The 23,286-nt window shown below is 40.2% G+C and overlaps 1 protein-coding gene across 1 annotated transcript; it reads left to right on the plus strand.

Moving 5' to 3' along the window:
- Nucleotides 1–725: 725 nt before the first annotated feature.
- mamdc4 (MAM domain containing 4) lies at nucleotides 726–21,627 on the plus strand. The gene is made up of 28 exons (XM_054757756.1): nucleotides 726–801; nucleotides 3,807–3,965; nucleotides 5,675–5,800; nucleotides 5,941–6,174; nucleotides 6,570–6,695; nucleotides 7,850–8,005; nucleotides 8,142–8,245; nucleotides 8,425–8,580; nucleotides 9,913–10,003; nucleotides 10,079–10,192; nucleotides 11,041–11,133; nucleotides 11,209–11,346; nucleotides 11,423–11,562; nucleotides 12,315–12,423; nucleotides 12,513–12,617; nucleotides 12,989–13,123; nucleotides 13,280–13,407; nucleotides 13,523–13,739; nucleotides 14,673–14,810; nucleotides 15,051–15,178; nucleotides 16,124–16,214; nucleotides 16,691–16,840; nucleotides 16,954–17,079; nucleotides 17,782–17,906; nucleotides 17,983–18,088; nucleotides 20,152–20,339; nucleotides 20,454–20,519; nucleotides 20,612–21,627. Exons 1-28 carry the CDS (start codon nucleotides 726–728, stop codon nucleotides 20,645–20,647), a joined length of 3,561 nt encoding a protein of 1,186 aa, XP_054613731.1. The 3' UTR covers nucleotides 20,648–21,627.
- Nucleotides 21,628–23,286: the final 1,659 nt, after the last annotated feature.

The raw sequence follows: 23,286 nt of genomic DNA on the forward strand, positions 1-23,286 counted from the left end.
AAATACGGAATCCTCTTTCACTGAAAGTCACTTATTACGGTTGGGTTGTGGAACTAATTTACCGTGATAAACAAAGGATTATTGTATGGAGCTAAAACATAACAGTATAGCTTGTGTAGTGTAAAGGAAAAGGAAGAAATAAAAACGATCCTCGTTGATGTAGACGTTTGTTCTGTTCAGCTTGCTTCTATGCCTCAGCAATGCCACCTTTTTTTTTTTTTTTTTTGCTAGTGAACTTTATGATGATGACCGGCATGTTCACAACAAGGAAAATAGGTTCTTGTTGAGATTGGTTTTGATGATCATTTTGAGAGGTCTGAACCGACACTCTGCTAGGCTATGTCCTCATTGTTCCTACCTGACTAACGTTGCCCTCTGAAATCACTTATAAGACATTTCAAAAGAGCTTCAAATGTTTATTTTTTGACCTGCATCACTGATAACATAACATGAGCAGTGTGAACACAAGGAATTACAAATACACTTGACATATTTGTTAAGGTTCCGTGTCAAAGCGCTGCAAGCATTGCCAACATGTGCCTTGATTACTCATGTCTCTTTCGCAATACTGTACACCGTGGTGTAGGGTGTGAAAGAGCACTTGATTTATGGTGGTGTGCTGCAGTTGCATGCTGGGAGAACTTAAAGTCCAGCTGTTATCTATCTGGAGAAAGTATAGGCAGAGTCGACTACAGCTGGTTAGCTTTGTCATTTGAGGCACCGAGATGTGGTGGTGGAAGAAGAAAGAGATTCTACAGATCAGGACCTCAGCCTTCATCTTGGCCTTGATACTGGACTTGGGTAAGAATCTGATCAGCCCATCTGTTGAAAAAGTGTGCTTTCTCATTTTTCTTTAATTTGTTCAACGTGGAGGCAGCTGTGGTTGGCAGAAAACATCTAAAAAGAAAGTTTCCCATGTTCTGGAATAAGATTTGCAGATGAAACCAAGATAAATGATAAAATAGAAAGATAATTAGCAGTAGGTTGAAGGACAGCTCATGAGCCAAAGCACAGCACATTATGTGTAAAAATGCTAAAGGCAATGTTATGACATGAACGTGTAGAATGTGCTTACAGATTTTTGCTGGGGAGGTTTTTTTTTTTTTTAATTAAATGTTTCAGATCATCAAACAAATTTAAATATTAGTCAATGACAACACAACTGAACACAAAATGCTGTTTTTAAATGAAACTTTTTATTGTTAAGAGAGAAAAAAAATCTCAACCTACATGGCCCCGTGTGGAAAAAGTGATTGCCCCCTAAACCTAATAACTGGTTGGGCCACCCTTAGCAGCAACAACTGCAATCAAGTGCTTGCGATAACTTGCAATGAGTCTCTTAAAGGAGTAATTTTGGCCCACTCATCTTTGCAGAATTGTTGTAATTCAGCCACACAGGAGGGTTTTGCAGCATTACAGCCTTTTTAAGGTCATGCCACAGCATCTCAAAAGGATTCAGGTCAGGACTTTGACTAGGCCACTCCAAAGTCTTCATTTTGTTTTTCTTCAGCCATTCAGAGGTGGACTTGCTGGTGTGTTTTGGATCATTGTCCTGCTGCAGAACCCAAGTTTGACATTCTCCTTCAGGATTTTTTGTTAGATACCAGAATTGATGGTTCCATTTATCACAGCAAGTCTTCCAGGTCCTGAAGCAGCAAAACTGCCCCAGACCATCACACTACCACCACCATATTTTACTGTTGGTATGATGTTTCTTTTTCTGAAATGTGGCGTTACTTTTACATCAGATGTAATGGGACACACACCTTACGAAAAGTTCAACTTTTGTCTCGTCAGACCACAGAGTATTTCCCTAAAGGTCTTGGGGATCATCAAGATGTTGGCAAAATTGAGACAAGCCTTAATGTTCTTTTTGTTCCGCAGTGGTTTTTGTCTTGTAACTCTGCCATGCAGGCCATTTTTGCCCAGTGCCTTTCTTATGGTGGAGTCATGAACACTGACCTGAACTGAGGCAAGTGAGGCCTGCGGTTCTTTGGATGTTGTTGTGGGGTTTTTAGTGACCTCTTGGTTGAGTCGTCGCTGCTCTCCTGGCGTCATTTTGGTTGGCCAGCCACTCTTGGGTAGATTCACCACTGTTCCATGTTTTCGCCATTTGTGGATAATGGCTCTCACTGTGGTTCGCTGGAGTCCCAAAGCTTTACAAATGGCTTTTCCGCACTGATAGAGGTCAATAAATCTCAGGTAAGTTGTGTTTTAACAGGGGGGGGCAATCACTTTTTCACACAGGGCCATGTAGGTTGGTTTTTTTTCTCCCTTAGTTTCATTTAAAAACTGCATTTTGTGTTCAGTTGTGTTGTCATTGATGATTAGTTGATTAGTTCGACGTGTTTTTCACTTACTGAGTAAAAAAGTGAAGGCAGCGAGACACAAACAGCAGCAACTTTGAGTATTCTCAAGACATTCAATCGCAACTAGACTGTTCAGGTTGTCTTGGAAGATGTTTGGCCTCTCATCCGAGCAGGCTTCATCAGTTCACAGTCAAAGACTATGTGGGACACACACCAGTCAGACTAGATGGGACAGCTCTAGTCTGAGAGCTTGGTGCAAGATCCAATCTATTTATCCTCTAAAAGGTTGATGTCCTCTACAATACAGTATAATACAATAGTTAATCTGATCACAGCGACAGACTCAGCTGTTCCGAAAAAAAACTTAACTGAAACCGAAGGGGAACAAATTACATTAAAGGTGTCGGCAGCTCTCGCTAATACCAAGGCCCCCACTTCTAACCTCACCCTCAAGGAAAGAAAAGCTGTGACATCACTGAACAGAGATGAAAACATCACAATTCTGTGAGCAGACAAGGGGTAAATCTTAACACAACTGATTACCATGACAAGCTACTTACACTTCTCCATGATGCCAACAATTATGATGGACTGAAAAGTGACCCCACCAGTGGGTATAAGAAGAAAATCATAGAGCACCAGCAAACACTACAGAAGTCAGAAACCATTAGCCTTGCACTTTATTACCAATTACTGTGTACCCACAAGAGACCATCCCTGGCATTTACCGTCTTCCGAAAATACACAAAAAAGGGCTCCCCTCAGGCCTATTGTCAGCAGCATTAATTCTGAGCAGGCGCATGGCACAACACAGATGGGCTAACTCTTTAGATCAGCACTCTATAGGAGGGGGGGATCTACGACACCACCTTTCTCCCACAATACAATATGTGATTGACAGTTTACTGTCTGATTTTGAGACCTTTGGATGTACAGTTGGCTTCCCCTACCCCGGACATTAACCTGATTACTTTCCCTTCGGCTTTTGGACCTGCTGGGAAAAAGACGGCCATAAATTCTCTGAGTTATAAAATATGAGATCAAGAGTCATCTTTATGCTGACAAGTGAATTAATTAAACATGAAATGGAAATCTTTGCAAAGAAGGCGTTAAGATATATATTTCAAAATGACCATTAATGTTATTAATCACTTGGATTGTTTTACCATTCCAACTTGGTACAGGACCTTGACTGTTCATTTTTTGCATTCACTACAGAGCCACTGCTTAGAGTTTATGTTTGTTTCCTCTTATAACACAGCTGCATGTCATCCATGTGAAAGCCCTGACAGAAGGTGCGACTTTGTGTGTGACTGCTCTCACTGTGACGATGAGCAAGATTGTGGTATGTTCTAAAATTTGAACTTAAATTTGTAGAAGTTAGAACTGATATTATATTGGACATCTTAACGCAGAAGCATCCCTAAAGGGCATCATCTAATACATACACATACAACACATCTTGCATTATTTATACTTACTTTTACTCCACTCAAGGATATAGGAAGGGGTTTGAATGTGACTTTGAAGATGCTGGATTGTGCGGCTGGCAGGAGCAATCCTTGAATGCAGCTTACAAGTGGGAGAGGCGTCAGAGAGGTGACACGATGCCTAACAGCGGGCCCTCCTCTGACTTCACTATCGGGACTGCCTCAGGTATTTCATGCCACGATGCCACTTATTCCTAAATCGAATGTAGAACAATGTAAATTAGATTAAATGCTGTCAGGGTGTAAAATGTTTTCACTGAAGGCCAGATACAGAAAAAAAAGGACAAGGAGGGCCACTTTGATACATTTTGTACATTAAATGATGTGAAAATCAATCCAGTGTAGGCCTATATATGTTAAGCTGTCTGAATAAAACATCCAAATTGCAACTTCAGTTGGATTTTATACCCATATTTGCAAAGCACAAACCACAAGGACGTGATCAAACCAACAAACCAAATATCTCCCTCAGTCACGGTGCTACAAAACAACTCTCAACACGTAACACATGCCAAACATGCGCCATACCGACTAAACAAGTGTCAAAATAAGTGCCTGCACACTAATATACATGGAAAACAACGCAATTTTATAGTCATTAATAACCCTCAAAGCATGCTGAGTAACTTACTGTGGCGTAAGTGCACATAGACTTCCCAGCATGCATTATGTATTCCTAATGTGGTAACACATCAGGAATACATAATGTTTTTGCTCACCTTCTTCACCAGGTTGTTGCTAAAGCAAAATGTCTGTAATTAATTGAACATATCAAACAAGTGAGAAATAATTCAGTGTAAAATCCTTCATTGTGTGCTACCACACACTTAAGTGGGCACTTAGCATCAGGTCAAATATCTGAAGGGTACAGGAGTGTGAAAAGTTTGGGTAATGGTCTACACTATTTCAAACTACGAGTACAATAATCTACATATTAAGTGTAAAAATAATACAGATAATGTATGGCAGTGGTCCCCAACATCCGGGCCGCGGCCGTGGGTCATTTGGTACCGGGCCGCACAGAAAGAAAAAAAATAATTTCCATTATTTTTATTTCATATTTTATTTTGAAAAGTGGCCGGATTCTCTCTGTTACATCCGTCTACCTTGACGCATGTCCATTGTGCGTGTGCTAACTTTATCTCATGCTGCACAGATAGACTACTACTGTATTTTTACCATTTTTCTTTCACCTCATATTTAGTCTCAAATGCTGATACTATGTGGTAATGCATAAAGGTAAGTTTTGATGACTTATTGAGTGCTAATGTGCACATTTGTCTCAAGTTAATTCATGCTAGCGCACTGCCTTTTACCACACACACGTCAAACAGCGATGTAATCATCTCTCTGGAAAAACTTGGCTGGAACTTGAACTGGTGGATGGTGGGTCGGCATTCATTTTGTGCTTTTAATTTGATGTTATTCATGTCTTAGTTTTACACAATACTTAATAATAATAATAACAATAATAATAAGATAAATTAGATCATCAAAAAAGGTTGGGGACCACTTATGTATGGTATTTCATTCAAATGTGTCGATAGCAAAGTTTACAAAAGTTTGGACACACTTTCTAATTCAATAGCATAAGAAAGGTGTCTCCAAACTTTTGTCTGCAACTGTGTATTAGATGTTGAAAAAAATATTAAGATATAATATGCATATACTGTATGTTACCAAGACTCATTGTACTGTATTTCTGTATTCTATGTTCATAAAAACACTAGGTGGTAAATATGTTTAATAAAGAAAAAAAAGACATTCTAAAAATGTCATCACATGGAACGCCACAAAGTAAAAACTTAGCAGTAACTCTGTAATAAATGTGCATGTAATATGAGTGTAATACTGTAATACTGCATCATCACACAGGTTGGTTCATGGGTGTGACTGCAGTCAAGTCAGAAAGTGTCAGCACCGCTGTGCTTGTGTCACCACCGATGCAACAGTCGTCAGCCACATGTCGCCTTCGTCTCAAATATTTCATGTGGGATTCAGGTAACCTGTCATCTTCCTCCTAAAACCATAAACGTTTTTACTGCGCATTATAACGTGTAAGCTGTCTTTGACCCTTTAATCCTTATTTAGATATGATAACCACAGACTGCTGGCTAAAGTCAACGTGTGATTCCCTGTAGGTGAAAAAGGACTTGGCTCTTCTCCACTGTGGGCGTCTGTCCTTCAGGAGAACTCTCAACAGGCTGTCGTGTGGCGCCCTGAGGCGACCAGCGTCCGGGGGTGGAGGGAGGCCGTCATCTTTCTGGGCCGCATTGCCACAACATTTCAGATCCATCTTTACTCACACCGCTCTGAAGGGCAGAGGGGAGATATTGCTGTAGACCAGCTGGAGTTCCTGGACTGTGCTTTACCCTGTGAGCACCCAGATATATCAATATTACCAGAGGAATAGTTGTATACTGTGGTGTCAGGTATACAGTAATATTCACTTGACGCTTCATCAAGTACACCTGCACCATCTAATGAGCTTCAAGACAAAATTCTGCACTATCAAAGATGATAATATTCACTTTTTGTTGACACTGTCTGCTTATTCTACATGCAAGGTACAAAGTATTACAGCTCAGTCAGTGTGAACTACCACCACAATTATACAAATATTGTTAAAGTGCTAGTATCAAAGTAGGAATATGGGATCTCGTTGAATTTCAGGTACACCTAATGTTGGGTCTGCTGAGTGTTTGTCGTGTTTTTTGTAGTGTTGTTGTGTTTTAAAAAGAAATAACATTGTGTCTCCTATCTTTTCCAGTGCCGCTTCCTGGGAAAGAGTGTCCCGATGGAATGCTGGAGTGTAAGCGCGAGGGCTGTGTAGAGCAACGGCAGGTGTGTGACGGCACTGACGACTGTGGTGATGGGACTGATGAGGAGAACTGTGGTGAGAAATCAGAAACTGACGCACGTCAGATCGCCTCCTTGTCTCGTCAATACTTACTAAGTAACTGACGAAAAGGCTGATTACGTCTTGCCTTCAGACTTTCAAACCATGTGACAGTTTCACCCATTCATTTCATGTATGTCTCATCCATTTCTTTCAAACAAGCTCTCAAGTAATAAGAATCCTAAAAATACGAATCCTCTTTTATTTTCCAGTACTTCAAATACATTTAGAGTGGATCCCCACACATTCACGAGTCAGCATTCATGGCCCTGCAAATTTTCCCTCAAATTTTCTGAAAATAGGCGTTCTTTTTAGCAGAAAACACATCTCATTCACCCCAAGTCTGTGATAATTTATGAATATGCGATAATACAGGTATATACAGGTAATATCCAGCATACATGTACCAATGTTAAAAAAAAATTTTTACATGCTTTTTTTTTTTTTTTTTTACATGCTTGTCTTTATGCTTTACTGATAATGCTTTTTCATCAAGTGTTGAGATTTCGCACATTTTTCAGAGGCTCTTGAATGCACCATAGTTGCTCTGAGACGCAGCTTACAGACAGTATTGTGTATAATTTATTGCGCCAAGGCACATATTTTACATTAGGAAAAATCCCACAGCAACACCATTGGGAAAATAACAACGTATGAATGGCAACAGGAGGATCACCTATTAATTATGGACCTTTTGCCATCTAGTGGACAAGCATTTGTTTGTTCTGCCCGACACTGTGTGCTGACATAGGTAGACGAACAAAGATACATTATTTGTAGTAACTTTTGAAACAATTAAGTGAAATTTCCCGAGGCCCACCTGATGATCTCTCACTGCACATTAATGTGCCGCGATGCGGTGGTTGGGAACAACTGCTCTCGATACTCCAGCTTCCTCCTACAGACCAAAAACATGTATTTTAGCCATGGAGTTACTCCATGTAGCAAATGACAGGGTGCCAGGCACCGCGTGCAATGTTCAAATCACCGTGACAATTCAAAATGAGGATTTGTTGCTTGTCACAAGAAGTAAAAAAATGTTTCCCAACCAGCGTCCTCTCTGATCAAATGTTCGGTGAGGAATTTAGCGTCAAGGTCAGCTTTCAAGACGTGTGTGTATACCCATGTGTAGTTTTTGTGTGCGTATGCAGAGGGTTATCGTCGCTGCGACTTTGAGAAAGACCTGTGTGACTGGGACCTCAGGTCATTGTCCAAACTGAAATGGGTAAGGACGAGCCAGGAAAACATTTCCATCTCGGATCCTGTGAAAGGACCAGGACGGGACCACTCCCACAACACCGCATCAGGTAACGCCACTTTTGATTATTTATTTAACCATAGTTTTATGTTTCAGTGCTTTATTTGATCATTTATACTTGGTTTCTAAAAAACACCAACTCTCAAAATCTATGCCGCTGAGACTAAGGGTGATACATGTTGCAGGTCACTTCTTGTATGTCACTGTTCCTGATGGGGAGCTCCTGCAGGACTGGGCAGCTTTCCAAAGTCCTCGTCTGCAGCCCACCAACAGTACTCATCCTTGCAAGGCAATTTTATTTTAACTTGCTATTAGAATGGTAAATTGTACGTACTAATTTGCAAGATATTGTCATTAAAGCCTTACTGAAAGATTGAAGACTTTTGCATAGCATGAATACAGAAGTTGAATATTCAACAAGCGTTTTCTGTCATAATTTGAATCAAGCCTGTCAATTCCCTGCTGCAGATGATCATGTACACACACCAGTTTGGGCCGAGGTCTGGTGGGCTGACGGTACTGGTGGCAGATGAGAGCGTCTCCCTGGTGTGGGAGCGGGGCGGAGCTCTGGGTGATGTCTGGGTGAAAGCTGAAGTGGAAATTGTCAATAACTCCACTTTTCAAGTGAGTGTTTCTCTCGAGCACACACACACACACACACACACACAAAATCCATAATGCAATATTTTACACAACTCAGATGATTCGAAATAGCAACATCCATGCCCATGGAGCATTTCATTGGCGAAGCTCTGTGGGAAAGACGCATACTACCTGTTTGCTATTGCATCAGAGCATACTCAGTATGTTTGATTAACACTGTAAAACTGGGTGTTTTCTTGATGCATTATGACCTTTAAAAGTTGCAAGCTATACCTTAATGAGCCCAACATTTGCAAGGGAATAATCATGGAAGAAAAAAAAAACATCTTGAGCCTGGTGGTGGCTGAGCGCTTGGCTTGCAATTTTCTGCCAAAACGCTGGGGGGCAGTGTTTTCCTGAGAGTGCACAACCACAACACTTGTTGACTGGCTAAATAAAGCACAAAACCATCCATTAACAAAATAACACAAAATACACTTATTATTCTGCCGCAACCATTTTGCAAAAATGTAAAAAATATGTCAAACTAAATATAAACGTTCTAGAAACAATTAACACGTATCTTGCCGTTTAATATTAATAATCACCGTTGTCCTAAAATGGTGCCGGCGGCCCACAATGCATTAAGCGATCATGTGCAAGTATCGTGACATTTGGTTTTGGGACGTGATCCAAGATGGCAACATAAACAAACCGGACGGTATTTTGGACACTAAAACAAGCGGGTGAACGCAAGCCAAAGCAAAATTTTAGCAAACATTTTGGATGTTAACCAAAAAAAACGCTCTTACCCGGGCGGACGTTACACCATTATTAGATGTCAGTAATGTTGCATTGACAAGACAGTAGCCACAGCAGGAAGTATGCTGTCTCGAAAAAACAAGAAACTCTCCCAAAACATGCATCAGTCTATATTATGTCTTATATGTCTTATTTTCTCTTATGCTGTCGAGTATATTGGGTAATATGAGTGTAAAGGGTGTAAATTTCATATCTAGAGGACGCTAAGAAGATTGTAAACAGGTTTTATATGCTGTAATTACAAAATATTCCATTTAAAAATAAGGAATCTTACTTTGCGGAAATTCAGCAAATTGCTTTCTGTATTTCTTTGCTTAGTTTGTGTTGGTTTGTTTTTTATACTGGCAGACGTTTTGGCGCTTTCATGGGAGGGAAAAAAACTGAAATTATGTACTACTGTAAAAGAAGCCGACCAATCATGTGAATTATACCTATTAGGTTTTCTGTTTTGGGCCATAGTAGATATTCTGTCTCAGTGCATTTATGTGATTGGATCAAATCAGCTTTTTTTGCATTCTTATTTTCCTCCTGCAAACTCCTTTCTTCTTCCAGATTCTTATCATGGCAGCAGTCAGGGAGTTGGCATATGGCGGTATCGCTATTGACAGCATTTTGTTGTCTTCTGAATGTCGCCTATCAAATGGTAATGGCGCTGAGAGGCGAATGAAATTCTTACCGTCGGAGTAATATACAGTGATAGACCTCTTTTTCTTTCCAGAGAGTGTTACTTTGGAAAAATTCCCTAAATCTCCCAAAGATCAGTGCACGGTGCCAGAAAAGATGTGCGACTTTCACCCCGACTGTGAGGGGGAAGCGGATGAAGCCCAGTGTGGTGCGTTCTTTCACCTTGTTTGCTCATATTTACTTGTGCCAGCTGCTCACATAAAGCTGTATTTTGGCAACTCTCGAACACATATGTTGTAGCAGTAACAATACTGACTCACTTTATTATGTAAGCTTCCTGCAGGTATAGTTGCAGAGTCCACACCCAGTATTTTTCCATAAAACTTCCATCTGTATTAACTGCCCCTTTTTCTCTACCTCCAAAGCACTGCACTTCTTTCGGAGGAAATGTGTGTATCAACATATATCATACCATAGGAAACCTGGGGATATACTGTGGAACCGCTAAGGCTATGCTAAATTGGTTCATGTTTTATTTAAGGGATAGTTCCGATTTTTTGACATGAATCTCTTTTGATTGATGCTAGAAGTATTTCCCCACATAGCCACACAATTATTCAAATACTGTATGGTAACAGTTTTAGAACATGGCGTATTATATATTATTAACTGTTCATTAGTAATTAACAAATAAGTTTCAAGTTGCTTATAAACGATGACCATTCTAATTACACCGCATACATTTTAAGACTAAATCCTACTGAAGGGAGAACAGGCACTTGAAAAACATGCAAGCTACTGTATGTATGCAAGACAATAATAAACATATTGTTCATGACACTGTCGGTCAACGTGAACACTTTATTTTAGTATTAAATGGAAATTAAATCATCAGTGGAAGGTTGCTGACGTTTATAGCACATATTGAAGTTCATAAACAGTTGGAGGATACCCAACTGATGCTATGATGTTGTCATCTTCAGCCATGCATTTCTAGCTAAATCTGAAGCTCATTGTTTGATATATAGAATAACTATGCTGCTGCGACTGTTACAGGGGATTTCTCCTACAGTCAAGGCAGCTCAGCCTGGACAGACAGCAGCATTGGGAATCAAGGTTGGGTTCTTCACAAGAATTCCACAGCAAAAGGTACCCATTGACACACTTTTTCTCTGAAATAACTGCATCACATGTTGGTCTGATTGATGTCTTGTCAATTCTTAGAGGAATACTTGTATGTGATCAAGTCGCCAGGCCAGCAACTGACTGAGGCCCAGACGCGGACCCCCCTTCTGGGGCCCTCCGGCCCGGCTTGTACCTTAAGCTTTGATTTTGCACTTATGGGCAATCCAGCTCACATTGGTACCCATTTTAATATACTGCTTGCCATTTTTTTTAATCTTTCGCCAATATACATACTGTACATCAACCATTGCAGGTGAACTGTCCGTCACCGTGATTGACAGCATGTTGGGAGTGCAGCCAAAACTGTGGGAATTCAGTGGAAAGACTGGAATAGGAGAGACTGAATGGCAGCATGCAGAGGTGGTCATTGGAGCCAGGAAACATCGTTTTCAGGTACACTTTTTTATAAGTCGTGCTTGCAAAATACTGTGCAAAACTATTAAGTCACCTCTAACGTTGTTTTACCGACCATTTTCACAGCAGTCATGAACAATGGCATTGATTACGTTTGAAAGAGACAGCTCCCTGCAACACTGTTGTACTGTTAAATAGAATTGCCTTATTGTACAGTTTTTCAGACGGTAGTAAACTGCCCTGGAAAAGGTGCAGGGCTTCATTACGCTTGGGGTCAACTGTCCTGAGCAACAGAGACTGAAAAAGAGGTAAAGAAGTTATCACAGGGAGGGTGGAGAAAAGTATCACGATACCAGCAATGATGTATGATGTTGGCCCTGAACAAAAGACATGAGGCAGAGCTAGATGCAGATTGAGACGCTTTGGACTGATGTACTGAAGAGGCGTGTCGGACATAAGAACAAGGAAGGAGAGAAGGATGTTGAAAACGGCGCAAAGAGAAGATTCATGGATGTGTAGATAGCTGGAGTGAGAGAAGACGACATAAAGAACAGGGAGACATGGAAGACCATGACTCGCTGTGGAGACCCCAAATAATGGGAGAAGCTGAAAGTAAAGTAAAGTAAAGTAAAGTAATTGATTTTAGATACATGTCACTGCATGCTAGATACAAATAACAACAATTAAAGTACACGCTGAATGTGTTGTGCAGAAAATATACCAAATATTTTTTAATTTATGTTCATTTTTCTAAACTGCTATACATTGTATATTACTCTTTTCTTTAACAGTTGGCATTTGAATCCCGCGCGGTCAAACTGTGTCCTTGCGCCAAGATTAAAGTCCAAAATGTTCACTTCAGCGGTTGCAATGCAAACTATTTTCCATCTTCTTCAACAGGTAAGTCTTTTCATTAAAATATTAAAACAGCGTGGTCCCTAATTCCTTTTTCTCAATGCACTGCTTTGCTTTGCATGTTTCTGCGGCAGAACTGTCATGTAACTTTGAGGATGGGCTCTGTGGATGGTACCAGGACAAAAGTGACAATTTTGACTGGACACTGCTTGATGGGATGGACCACACGATCGGGATTGGTGCGTTCATTAAGTAACAGAATAAGAATACAGTGTCACTGTGCACGCTCACAGAGTACTGTATATAGTATGTGTACTGGTGGCCTATGTGTATGAAGCATGTTAAATTCTAACCTAAGTTCAGGTTAAATAAGCCTCACTAACAGTAATGTGATGATAACCTTTTGGTAATTTCACCGATTCACGATGTGTGTAAATCAGTAATTGTGCTCATCCTCAATGAAAAATGCAATAAAATAAAACAATTTAAAAATTATATTTCAAAAAAGTACAACATACATAATTAAAAAATAAAATAAATAATTTTAAAAAATGAAATATATGCAATACCAATAACTGAAGTTTTGTCTTTCTTTGCTGTTGAACTGAAGGTAAAAGTCTTGTGGTGGACATGTGGAGTTCCTCACTGCGTGGTGCATTTGGACATTTGCTGTCACTCCCGCTATTACCAGGTCATGCAAACAAATGCCTGACCTTCTTCTACAAAATCTACGGGCCAAACACAGGTGAGGTGTTCAGCCAGGATGAGGCCTCTTGAAAGCTGCTGTCCTTAAGGCTGTGAATGAAATTTTAGAAAAGGCAGCGGAACCGCTAAAGTCCCATGGTTAGCAGGTGAAACAATGAACCCAATTTGAAATTTGAATAATCTTCTCTTCTCCTAGGTGCTCTGAATGTGAAATTAATTGACAAACATGGTTATGAGGAGGTGCTGTGGACTCGCAGTGGAGCTCACGGCAACATGTGGCATGAAGCACACTGCCCAGTACCACACCAGCTCGTAACACATCAGGTATGCTCAAACATCTACAAAATATGTTTAACCGTCAATGTGAGAAATCACTTCTCCATGTAGAGAGTTGAAGATCAGCATATTTCCCCCTCTAAAATGTTTCTTCCGCTCACAGCTGATGTTTGAGGCAGTTCGCTCAGGCTTTGATGGTCGCGTGGCCATTGATGATGTGGCGCTGTTGGCCCGTCCCTGCACCGTGCCAAGGGTGTGTTCCTTTGAGGGTCAGGAGTGTGGCTACAGAAGCTCTGGTCAGGCTTACTGGCTTCATCGGAGTGGACACACTGCAACAGTGACTGGACCCAAAACTGATCACAGTCTGGAAACAGAACTGGGTAATGAAACATAGCCTTTTTAATAAACAGTCGTCCCTCGTTTATCGCGGTTAGCTGGTTCCAGACCCGGCTGCGATAAGTGAGTTTCTGTGAGCTAGGATTCAATAGTAATCAATTGAACATTTTCGTAGTTAGAACAGAGAATACCTTTTCAAAGCCTTCTAAATATAGTTTTTAGCATTATTAGAGTCCTCTAGACATGAAATAACACTCCTATAGTCACTTTTACACTTGAGGGCCATAATAATGTTGAAAAAATACCTAATATAGGTGACATAATAATAGAAAATAACACATCTTAAACATAAATAAGAGATGACCAAAACTCACACGGTAGCATTGACAGGATACCTGGTGGCTATTGTCTCATCAATGTAATGTTCCTGACACCTACTGGCCAGTGTAGTAGAATTCTACGGCAATGGCGCAGTGAACATTCACACAGGAGCTGCTGTCAGCCACAACTCACACCAGTCACTGGCACACTCCACACTGCTAACCATGCTAACACTCAGCAACTCCACAATGGCCAGCTGACGTCACACACGTCACTTCTAGGGCTCGCATCTTAAAGGAGCACACAACGTCACAGATATTACGCTACATATAACTAACTTATATTTTTGTTCATTTAGACATTCTTATGATGGAAAAAGGGCGGCGAATACGTACATTTGCTTATATATGCATATGTTTTATTCAACCAAACACAGCACAGGCAGAGCAACAGAAATGTAGTTACTGCAATTTAGATTAACACACACTGAGGAAATTACTCCAAAACAGCACTATTATACATTTTTAGAACATTACATTTATTTCAACCAGTAGTAATTTATTGTCATTCACTTTTAGGCATCATAGAATAAATCTGCGATAGACATGACGTAAAAGAACAATTAACAGGGTTTCTTCCACCTGCTCTGTGTGTAGGTTTTTACATGATGGTTAACACTGGAAGAAGCTCCCTTCCCGCTGGTGGAACAGCAGCCCTTACGTCGCCTGTTCGCCAGGGAACGGCTAAAACAGAGTGTCTCCATTTCTGGTATCACATGGGAGGCGAGAATCCCGGTGAGTCCCCTGAACACAACCAAAACACACTAAGCAATATACGCTCAACAAAAACACTTTTGTTTCTGCTCCCATTTTTCAGGAGCTGAACTGAAAGATCTGAAACAATTTAGAGATAGGCCTTTTGTGTACATAGAAAATGTTTGATATTTGAGTTCAGCTCATGAAAAATGGTAGCAGAAACAAAAGTGTTGCATTTATATTTTTGCTGAGTGTAGCGCAACTGTGCATTGTTTTCAGGCTCTCTATCAGTGTATATGAAGCCTATGAAGGGTGAGAGGGTGAAGATCTTCACGGACAGTCTGAACCAGGGAGATGTCTGGCGCCATGGCAGTGGCAACATCTCCACTAGCCTTGCGGACTGGCAGGTAGAATGTGGAGAGATTAAAAATGCTACACTATTATACTGTACATTAGATTCACATGAATATAAATATATTTTGTTACATTTCTTCATATGTTTTTCATTATTACCATTATGTACTTCTGTGGGCAGCATACTGGTGGCACATCTGCCTCGCAGTCAGGTTCTGGGTTCAAACCCTGACAACTCTGTGTGGATTTGCTTGTTCTCCCCATGCTTGTGTTCTCTGGTTTCCTCCCGCATCCAAAAACCACGCATGTTAGTTTATTTGACCACTCTAAATGACCCATATAGTTTGATTATATGTGCACTGTGATTGACTGATTGACCAGTCCAGGGTGCATCCCACCGCTCAACTGTGATCCTGAACAGGACAAACGTTCCAAACTGCATGGACTTTAAAAAAAATATAATCATTTTAATTCATAAAATACAGTAAATGTTAAGGTTTGCCATGATAGAATTACCTCAGGTCATAAAGTCAATAAATAATTAATCAGAGAAATAGCTACTGATATTCCTTTTGTCTTTAAAATGCCTTTTTAACACAAAAAACCATGTCATATTCATCAAGGTACAGTAGAAGAGACAGGAATTAGTTCATGCTAGTGCCAATAAAAAATAAGACTTTATTAAAAGTCTACAGGAAATTTTTAAGTAACATTATAATAATCTTAAATATTATAATTGAAATATTTAATTAAGGTAATTTTATTAATAGTTACAACAATTGTAAAAAAAATACATAAAATAATAAAATAATAATTAGTTCTAATAGTATAGAAATTAAATTTAAACAAACATATTGTAAAACTTTATTTTAATTATGAGTGACAGATATGTATACCATATTTAGAGGTCTGTACTCTGCGTACAATTTTGATCAAATTCCAAATTCCATTTCAATCATTTTTAAAGTGTGCTCATGTGTTGACATTTTGTTTTCCAGCTGCAGTTTGAAGTGATTGGAAGAGGAGGAAAAGACACCCATGTTGCCATTGATGATATTTCCCTTTCTGCTCATCCATGTGAAAATCAAGGTTTGCTGGTTTAATACACTATAGCTTTTCATGAAACATGAAACAGGTTGGGTTGCTGGCCTTGTTTCCAGTTTTAATGGAATACAGTCGTCCTTTGTTGATAGCATTAAATTGGTTCCAGAAAAAAAAGCAGTTGACCAAACTCTACATGATTCGCAGGCTCTTCAATTTAGACCTGATGTCAAGGTCCAGTACAAGCTTTCCTTCTCTGAGGCGTTTTTTTGTGTCTTCCCAAAAACCTGCAAATATGACTTTGGCTGTTATTTTAATAGAGTGACTTGACTAATAACAGACATAGTCTGCCACAAAACAGTGATCGTTTATTAATTAATTACATTTTGAAAAACCCCAATATAGTGACGGAGCAATAATTGAACCGCATTATTGCGAGGGATGAGTGTAATTTGAAATATATCATTCATACAATTTCATTTTATGGTACAGACACTCTGTTTTTGCTCTGTTCAATGTCTCAGATTCAAAGTGCAGTCTGGAGAAAGGAATGTGCGGTTGGAGCAACACTCAGAACAGCAACCGGGACAAACTGGATTGGGAGTTGACGAGTCACGAGGCAGACGGGCACTACTCCACCCCGTTGGAAGATCACACCCTGGGAACCGAGAAAGGTTAGCAACGGAACAAAAACAGTCAAGCCTAAGTGCATCGTCTTATGAAACCAAAAAAGAGCTGTCCAAGAAACATCAGTATTCGTTTCACAGTCACCATCTTCTGTTGCTAGGTCACTTCCTGTTCCTTCCAAGTAGCAACAGGACAGCAGCCAATCAGAACGCTCTGCTGCTGAGTCCGCACTTGCCCCCGACTAAAGGCACATGTCTGAAATTCTGGGCCTTCAAACCATACTCATGTAAGAATCACATTTTAGAATGGGTGAATCCTACGAAGGGGTATTCATGCCACATGACTTAGAACTACGTATGTGTGCGGTAGCAGAGAATAAAGTTTTGTATTTTATGAAAATAAAATCAGCATTTTAAGGAGTGAATGCCAAAATCCTGCACACAGTAATATGGTTTGTAGTATTGTGACTTGATCCTCATAAAATTACTTGTTTTTTGCTAGTAATAGTAAGACGTATTCTTCTAATTTCAAATATATTCTTGTTGCTTTTTTTTTGGTTGCATCATTGGCGCTAATCCTCATCTGTGGAATCCAAATATCAATGATGCCTCAAGAAATGTTTGCTTAGTCCTTTGTAAATGACAAAAATGTTCAACGTGCCCTTTTCCTGTAAATTAGTCAGAAGCCGGAAGTCAAACCAGGTTCAATCCAAATATGATCTGGCTTGCTCCTATAAAAGCAATTTAATATGAAAAGTCCCATTTACAGGGATAGTTTGGAACAGTGCCCCCCCCCATTTGGTCCCACAAGTCAAGTTCTGGTCAGGATGTCATCCAACTTCATGTCAAAAAATCCGAATTATCCCTTTAAAATTGATGGCAATGCATTCCAAAAGATTTCACACCCTATTTTATTATTTTCACATTTGTAGCTGCCTTTTTTTGTGAATGTTTTGTTGTAATTATTTATTTATTTGTGCATCTTGCAGCAGACAGCCAGCTGAAGGTGTGGACATTGTCCAAAGATCTTCTCAAGGAGCTGCTGGAGGTGACGGAGCTTGGAGGACCATGGAGACGCTTCGACCTTAACATCATTTCCTCTGAAGACTACCAGGTCAGACTCTCGCCATTAAAAACAGCTCCTGTACAGGACACATCTGAATATTACCTATGCTGCTTTATGTTGCCAGATTGTCTTTGAGGGAGTCAAGGGTTCTTCCGGTGTCCTGGCTCTGGATGACATTGAGTACACCATCGGAATCAACTGTGCTAAGAAAGTCACTGATGTTCACAAAAGTAAGGAAAGCTCATTATCTTCAATGTTTTTAGCTCAAAATGCATTTGATTTGTAAAGACAGCAAAATGCAAGAGGTTAATATTACTTCACAAGTTGTACTTTTTTTTTTTTTTTTTACATTTCCTTGGGAAGTCTCCCTATAATTTAGGCAAATGTGATTTTGTTTTGTAATTAACGACGTTTCTAACATTTTTCATGAGTTGATTTACATTGAGTGAAATAATTGTTTGATCTCCTGCAGATTTTGTAAGTAGACATGAGTGGCCCATAGATTTTATTATAGACTACATTTATTTTAATAAGAGAGAGACAGCATAGCAACAAATTAGTGCTGCCCCTTCAGCAACAAGCTTGGTGAAAAAGAGACCAACATAACAGCCGGTTATGCAATGCAACATAACAGTCAGTGACAGTCACCCGAGCGAGAAAGATGAGGGCTCAGCACAGAAAAACATTGGTAACACACTACGGTGTAATGGACTACGATCCAGCAAAGGCCGCAAGGTCCCTCAGCTCAAGAAGGGACATGTACAGTCCCGTATGAAGTTTGCCAACGAACCCATGATTCGGATGAGGCTTGGGAGAATGTGATGTGGTCAGATGAGACCAAAATTAGGCTCTTTGGCATCAATTCGACAGAGAAACACTGACTATGACCACCACCATGACACCACCATCCCTTCTGTCAATCATGGAGGTGGAAACGTTCTGCTTTGGGGCTGTTTTTCTGCTAAGGTTACAGGAAGACTTTACCGCATTGATGGGCTGATGACCCGGCTGATGAACAGGGCCATGCATAACACTGAAGATGAGTCTTGGATGGGTCTTGCAGCATGACAAGGTCCCAAAACATATGGCCAAGCCAACAAAGAAGTGGCTCAAAAAGAAGCAACCATTCCCACTCACATTCATACCTATGGACAATTTAGAGTGGCCAATTAACCTAACATGCATGTTTTTGGAATGTGGGATGAAACCGGAGTAGCCAGAGAAAACCCACGCACGCACGGGGAGAACATGCAAACTCCACACAGAGATACCCAACGGAGATTCAAACCCAGATCTTCCCAATCTCCTGACTGTGCGGCCAACCACTAGGCCACCGTGCGGCCCTCTAACTAAACTAAATGAACAAAAATAAAAATACAAGACAGAATAAGCATTCAAATTGTGGGTGTCGGTGTTCGGTCAGACAAGGTCCAGACGTGATTGCCAGGCATTTATTGCAGGTTTAAATAATCTCACAACAGGCACAATAATAAAAACATAATAATCATAATTAGAACACGGGCTACTGTTGGGGCCATAAACCAAGACAAGTTAAAACTCAACTCTGAACCTCTGACATCACTTCCGGTCCCCAGGGAACTCATTTACTGTGACACACACCAGCAGGACTCTTATTATAGCTACTCTTTTGGGTAATACGGGTGTAAAGCCATTTAAAGCCACCATGACAATACATTAAGACAATAGTCACTGCAGGAAGTATGTTGGCCAGAATATAACAAGGAACTGCTAACATAAGTCTGTTTTATCTTATTTATGTCTAATATGTCTTATTTTCTCAGATTATTATATACTATATTGGGTGATATGAGTGTAAAGGTGACTATAGGGGTGTTATTTCATGTCTAGAGGGCTCTAATAATGTTAAAACCCATAAACAGGTTTTATATACCATAACTATGAAAATATTCTATTTATTAATACTGAATCCTACTTTGTGGAAATTCAGTTATCGCAGTCGGGTTTGGAACCAATTAACCGTGATACGTGTGGGACGGCTGTACCCCTTATGTGTCGAACACACTGGAAGCCATTGTACTTGTATGATATTACAGTAACACTGTAATATCTGCCAAGCATCCTTAGTAGATGGAAGGTCTGGTATAGGGTGCTCGTCCTGCAAGAACTGGAATGAGTTGAGCTTCCAGAATGAGTGTACAAATCCTTCAAAATGGCAAGAGATGAACATCATGACAATATCCACACACATACAATTTCACTCCTAAGTAATAAAAGGTGAAATGTATTTTATTTCCTTCTTCTTTATTTCCAGCTTCTGTGAAGCCCGACAATGCAGGAGGGATTGCGGCAGCAGTCATCGTGGTCCTGCTGTTGATTGGCACACTGATAGCGCTGCTTATTTACTACCTGCAAAATCAGAGGAGAGTCACGGCTTTGACCAACCCATCCCCTTCAAATGCCACTGGTTTTGATAACGACACTTACGAACCAGACGCCACAGTAAGTGCGCGTCCTTGCATCCAAAAAGAGACTCTTCTATGTCTGTTAGTAATTTTAACATGATCACAATGTTAGCAGCACAAATGTTCTGATTCATGATGATGTCCATGTCAGGAGAACCATGTGAGGATACCACCAGCACAAAACCACCCAATGGCAGCTGGGTTCAATAATGTCTCTGTGAGTACAGCCATTTGCTCCCAATTAATGTAAATATAAATGCTAAGGTCACTGCTACATATTATTGCATTGGACTCTTTGGATGTGTGCAGGTGTCTGCTGGTGTCAGAGAGAGGGAGGTGGCGTGAAGCAGGAGGAGAGGTCCCACAACTCAGGTGGCCTTGTGAAATTTAGGCGATATCACAGCAGAAGAACTGCTTGTGTCGACCTTACATCACACACACACACACACACACACGCATACACACATTTCCACACTGATGAAGGTCTAATCGGGTCACCGTTCTTCCGATGACTGGTTGTCCGATGACTGTTGGAGGCCAGAGAACGACATGATGCGTTTCATAGATGGAAATCTGTCTATTCTGTGCCTGCAGATGAAAACACCTGAGCGGTCACTTTAAGACTACATTTGCAGTGCATTGTGGACATGAAGTTTAAAGGGGTTGAGGCTGCCAGGAGCTCATTGAGGTTGCATTGTGGAACTTGAAAGACCATAAGTACAAATGTCTTTTGCAAGAGCAATTCTAAACAGATACTGTAGATGGCCTCTCTGGGAAAGAAGAACGAGAAAACAATAAGAGTAGGCGATAAGAAAGGGTGACAGACAGAAACAACATCCTGTATAATCCATGATAAATACATTAAATTCATAAGCATTGAAATGTTGCCTGTTTTTTTAATTGTTTCACCTCAGAATGTAGATTATAGTTACCTCCTCCAAGCAAAGCGCAGCATGTTTTTGCCCTCGTTTATCTGTTTGTGTTCAAAATAACTTGAAAAGTTCTGAGTGGATTTGGATGAAAATGTCGGGAATTGTCGGAAGTGTGATATGGAACAACTGATTCAATTTTGGGGGTGATCTAAAGTCCAAAATTCAAAATGTTCCCCAAATCCACCCTTTTTTCTACAACTAATTGTTATGAAAATTGTAGAGTATTTTGTGTTTGTCCATTAAAGTTAGTTAACGGGCTACTTTCTGGTTCATGGAGGATGACACACATTATGATTCTGGGTTGGACTGTTTCTTTGGTGCCATACTGACTCCAACTAATAATAAGTCACTATATAGTAACCTACCCGTTGTTCAGATCTTTCCACGGATTCTTCCTTGGAAATCACTCAATGTTTAAATATTGTCTCAATTCTTTCCCAAAAGATACGCCACTGAATTACGTAACTTTACCATTAAGTAATTTTTTAGAATAAATCCAAATGATTTCAAATACTGAATGAGGAACAATGATAGTCACACCCTCTCTGAAGCTTTCTTTCTTTGAAGAAGGTGACGACAACATCCTGTCCCTAGCAACAGTCTCGTCTCTAAGGCAACATCCTCGAATGTCGCCTAATGTCTGCAACTCACTCACTCATCTGTTCCGTGAGAGAAAGAAAATCTGTGCAGTCATTCAGGTAAAATAGAGCACTTTATGCCTGTCGTCATGGTTGCATGGTAGAGTGCACGGCCACACCGGTAGACGTTTGAGTCTGGTGACATGAAGGACTAAAAACCTGAGCAACACGGGAGAAGACAGCATTTTTTTTTCATCATTGTGGTCTCTTATCTATTTTTTCTGAAAGTGCTCATCTTAATGGATCCCACCGTGCTGATTTTCTTATTGTATGTAATGATCGTGCACGAGCTGGTGTGCGGATGGATGCAGTACAGGAGTACCAAGCCCTGCCGTCAAGCTGCACTTCACTCAAGGTGTGTGTCATATCAGTAAGCCACTCAGGTGTTAAACTCTCTAACTCTCAACTTTTTGCACTTTGGTTTCACTAACAGCAGTATTTTTATGATGCGATAATGTGATTGTACAGCACTGGATGTATTTTAGCATCTTCACGAGCTTGGCTTTTGTGTTGGAATACTCTCTCTTCCCACAACAGGAGACTAAATAGGTTTTGTGCGTTTCTGTCTGCAGTGCCCGAAGGTGTCAGGGAGTGTGGCAGCGAAGCAACACCTCCAGAGGAGGGAGGGACCTGAGGAAGACCAGACGCATTGTGAGGAATACATAGTGAAGACAGGACAGACATGGATAGACATTTTAAAGGGTCACGTTCTGTTGGTCTTGTGTTTGTTGGTTAGCAGAATTAAACAAAAACTAAACTGCTGATTTCAGTAACTATTTGGACAGACAACATCGGGTAACTGTACCAGGAAACATATACATGTGGGTTAACACTTCACAATAACATACACAAAATTACAGCAGTTAATTAGGAACGACCCTACCTAACCCCAGGCCTAACCACTACTCATTAGTTCCTCAGTAACTACTCTAAATTTATGTGCCTTAGTTCCTGAGTAACTACTCTACTCATTAGTTCCTCAGTAACTAGTCTAAATGTATGTGCCTTAAGTATTAGTTCCTCATTAGTTCTTCATTAGTTCCTCAGTAACTAGTCTAAATGTATGCGCCTGAAGTATTAGTTCCTCATTAGTTCTTCATTAGTTCCTCAGTAAATACCCTAAATTTATGTGCCTTAGTTCCTGAGTAACTACTTGACTCATTAGTTCATTAGTTCCTCAGTAACTAGTCTAAATGTATGTGCCTTAAGTCTTAGTTCCTCATTAGTTCTTCATTAGTTCCTCAGTAACTGGTCTAAATGTATGTGCCTTAAGTATTAGTTCCTTATTATTTCTTCATTCGTTCCTCAGTAACTACCCTAAATGTATGTGCCTTAGTTCCTGAGTACTCAACTCATTAGTTCCTCATTAGTTCTTCATGAGTTCCTCAGTAACTAGTCTAAATGTATGTGCCTT

The sequence above is a fragment of the Dunckerocampus dactyliophorus genome, chromosome 17, assembly GCF_027744805.1.
Source record: "Dunckerocampus dactyliophorus isolate RoL2022-P2 chromosome 17, RoL_Ddac_1.1, whole genome shotgun sequence".
Taxonomy (NCBI): Eukaryota; Metazoa; Chordata; class Actinopteri; order Syngnathiformes; family Syngnathidae; genus Dunckerocampus; species Dunckerocampus dactyliophorus.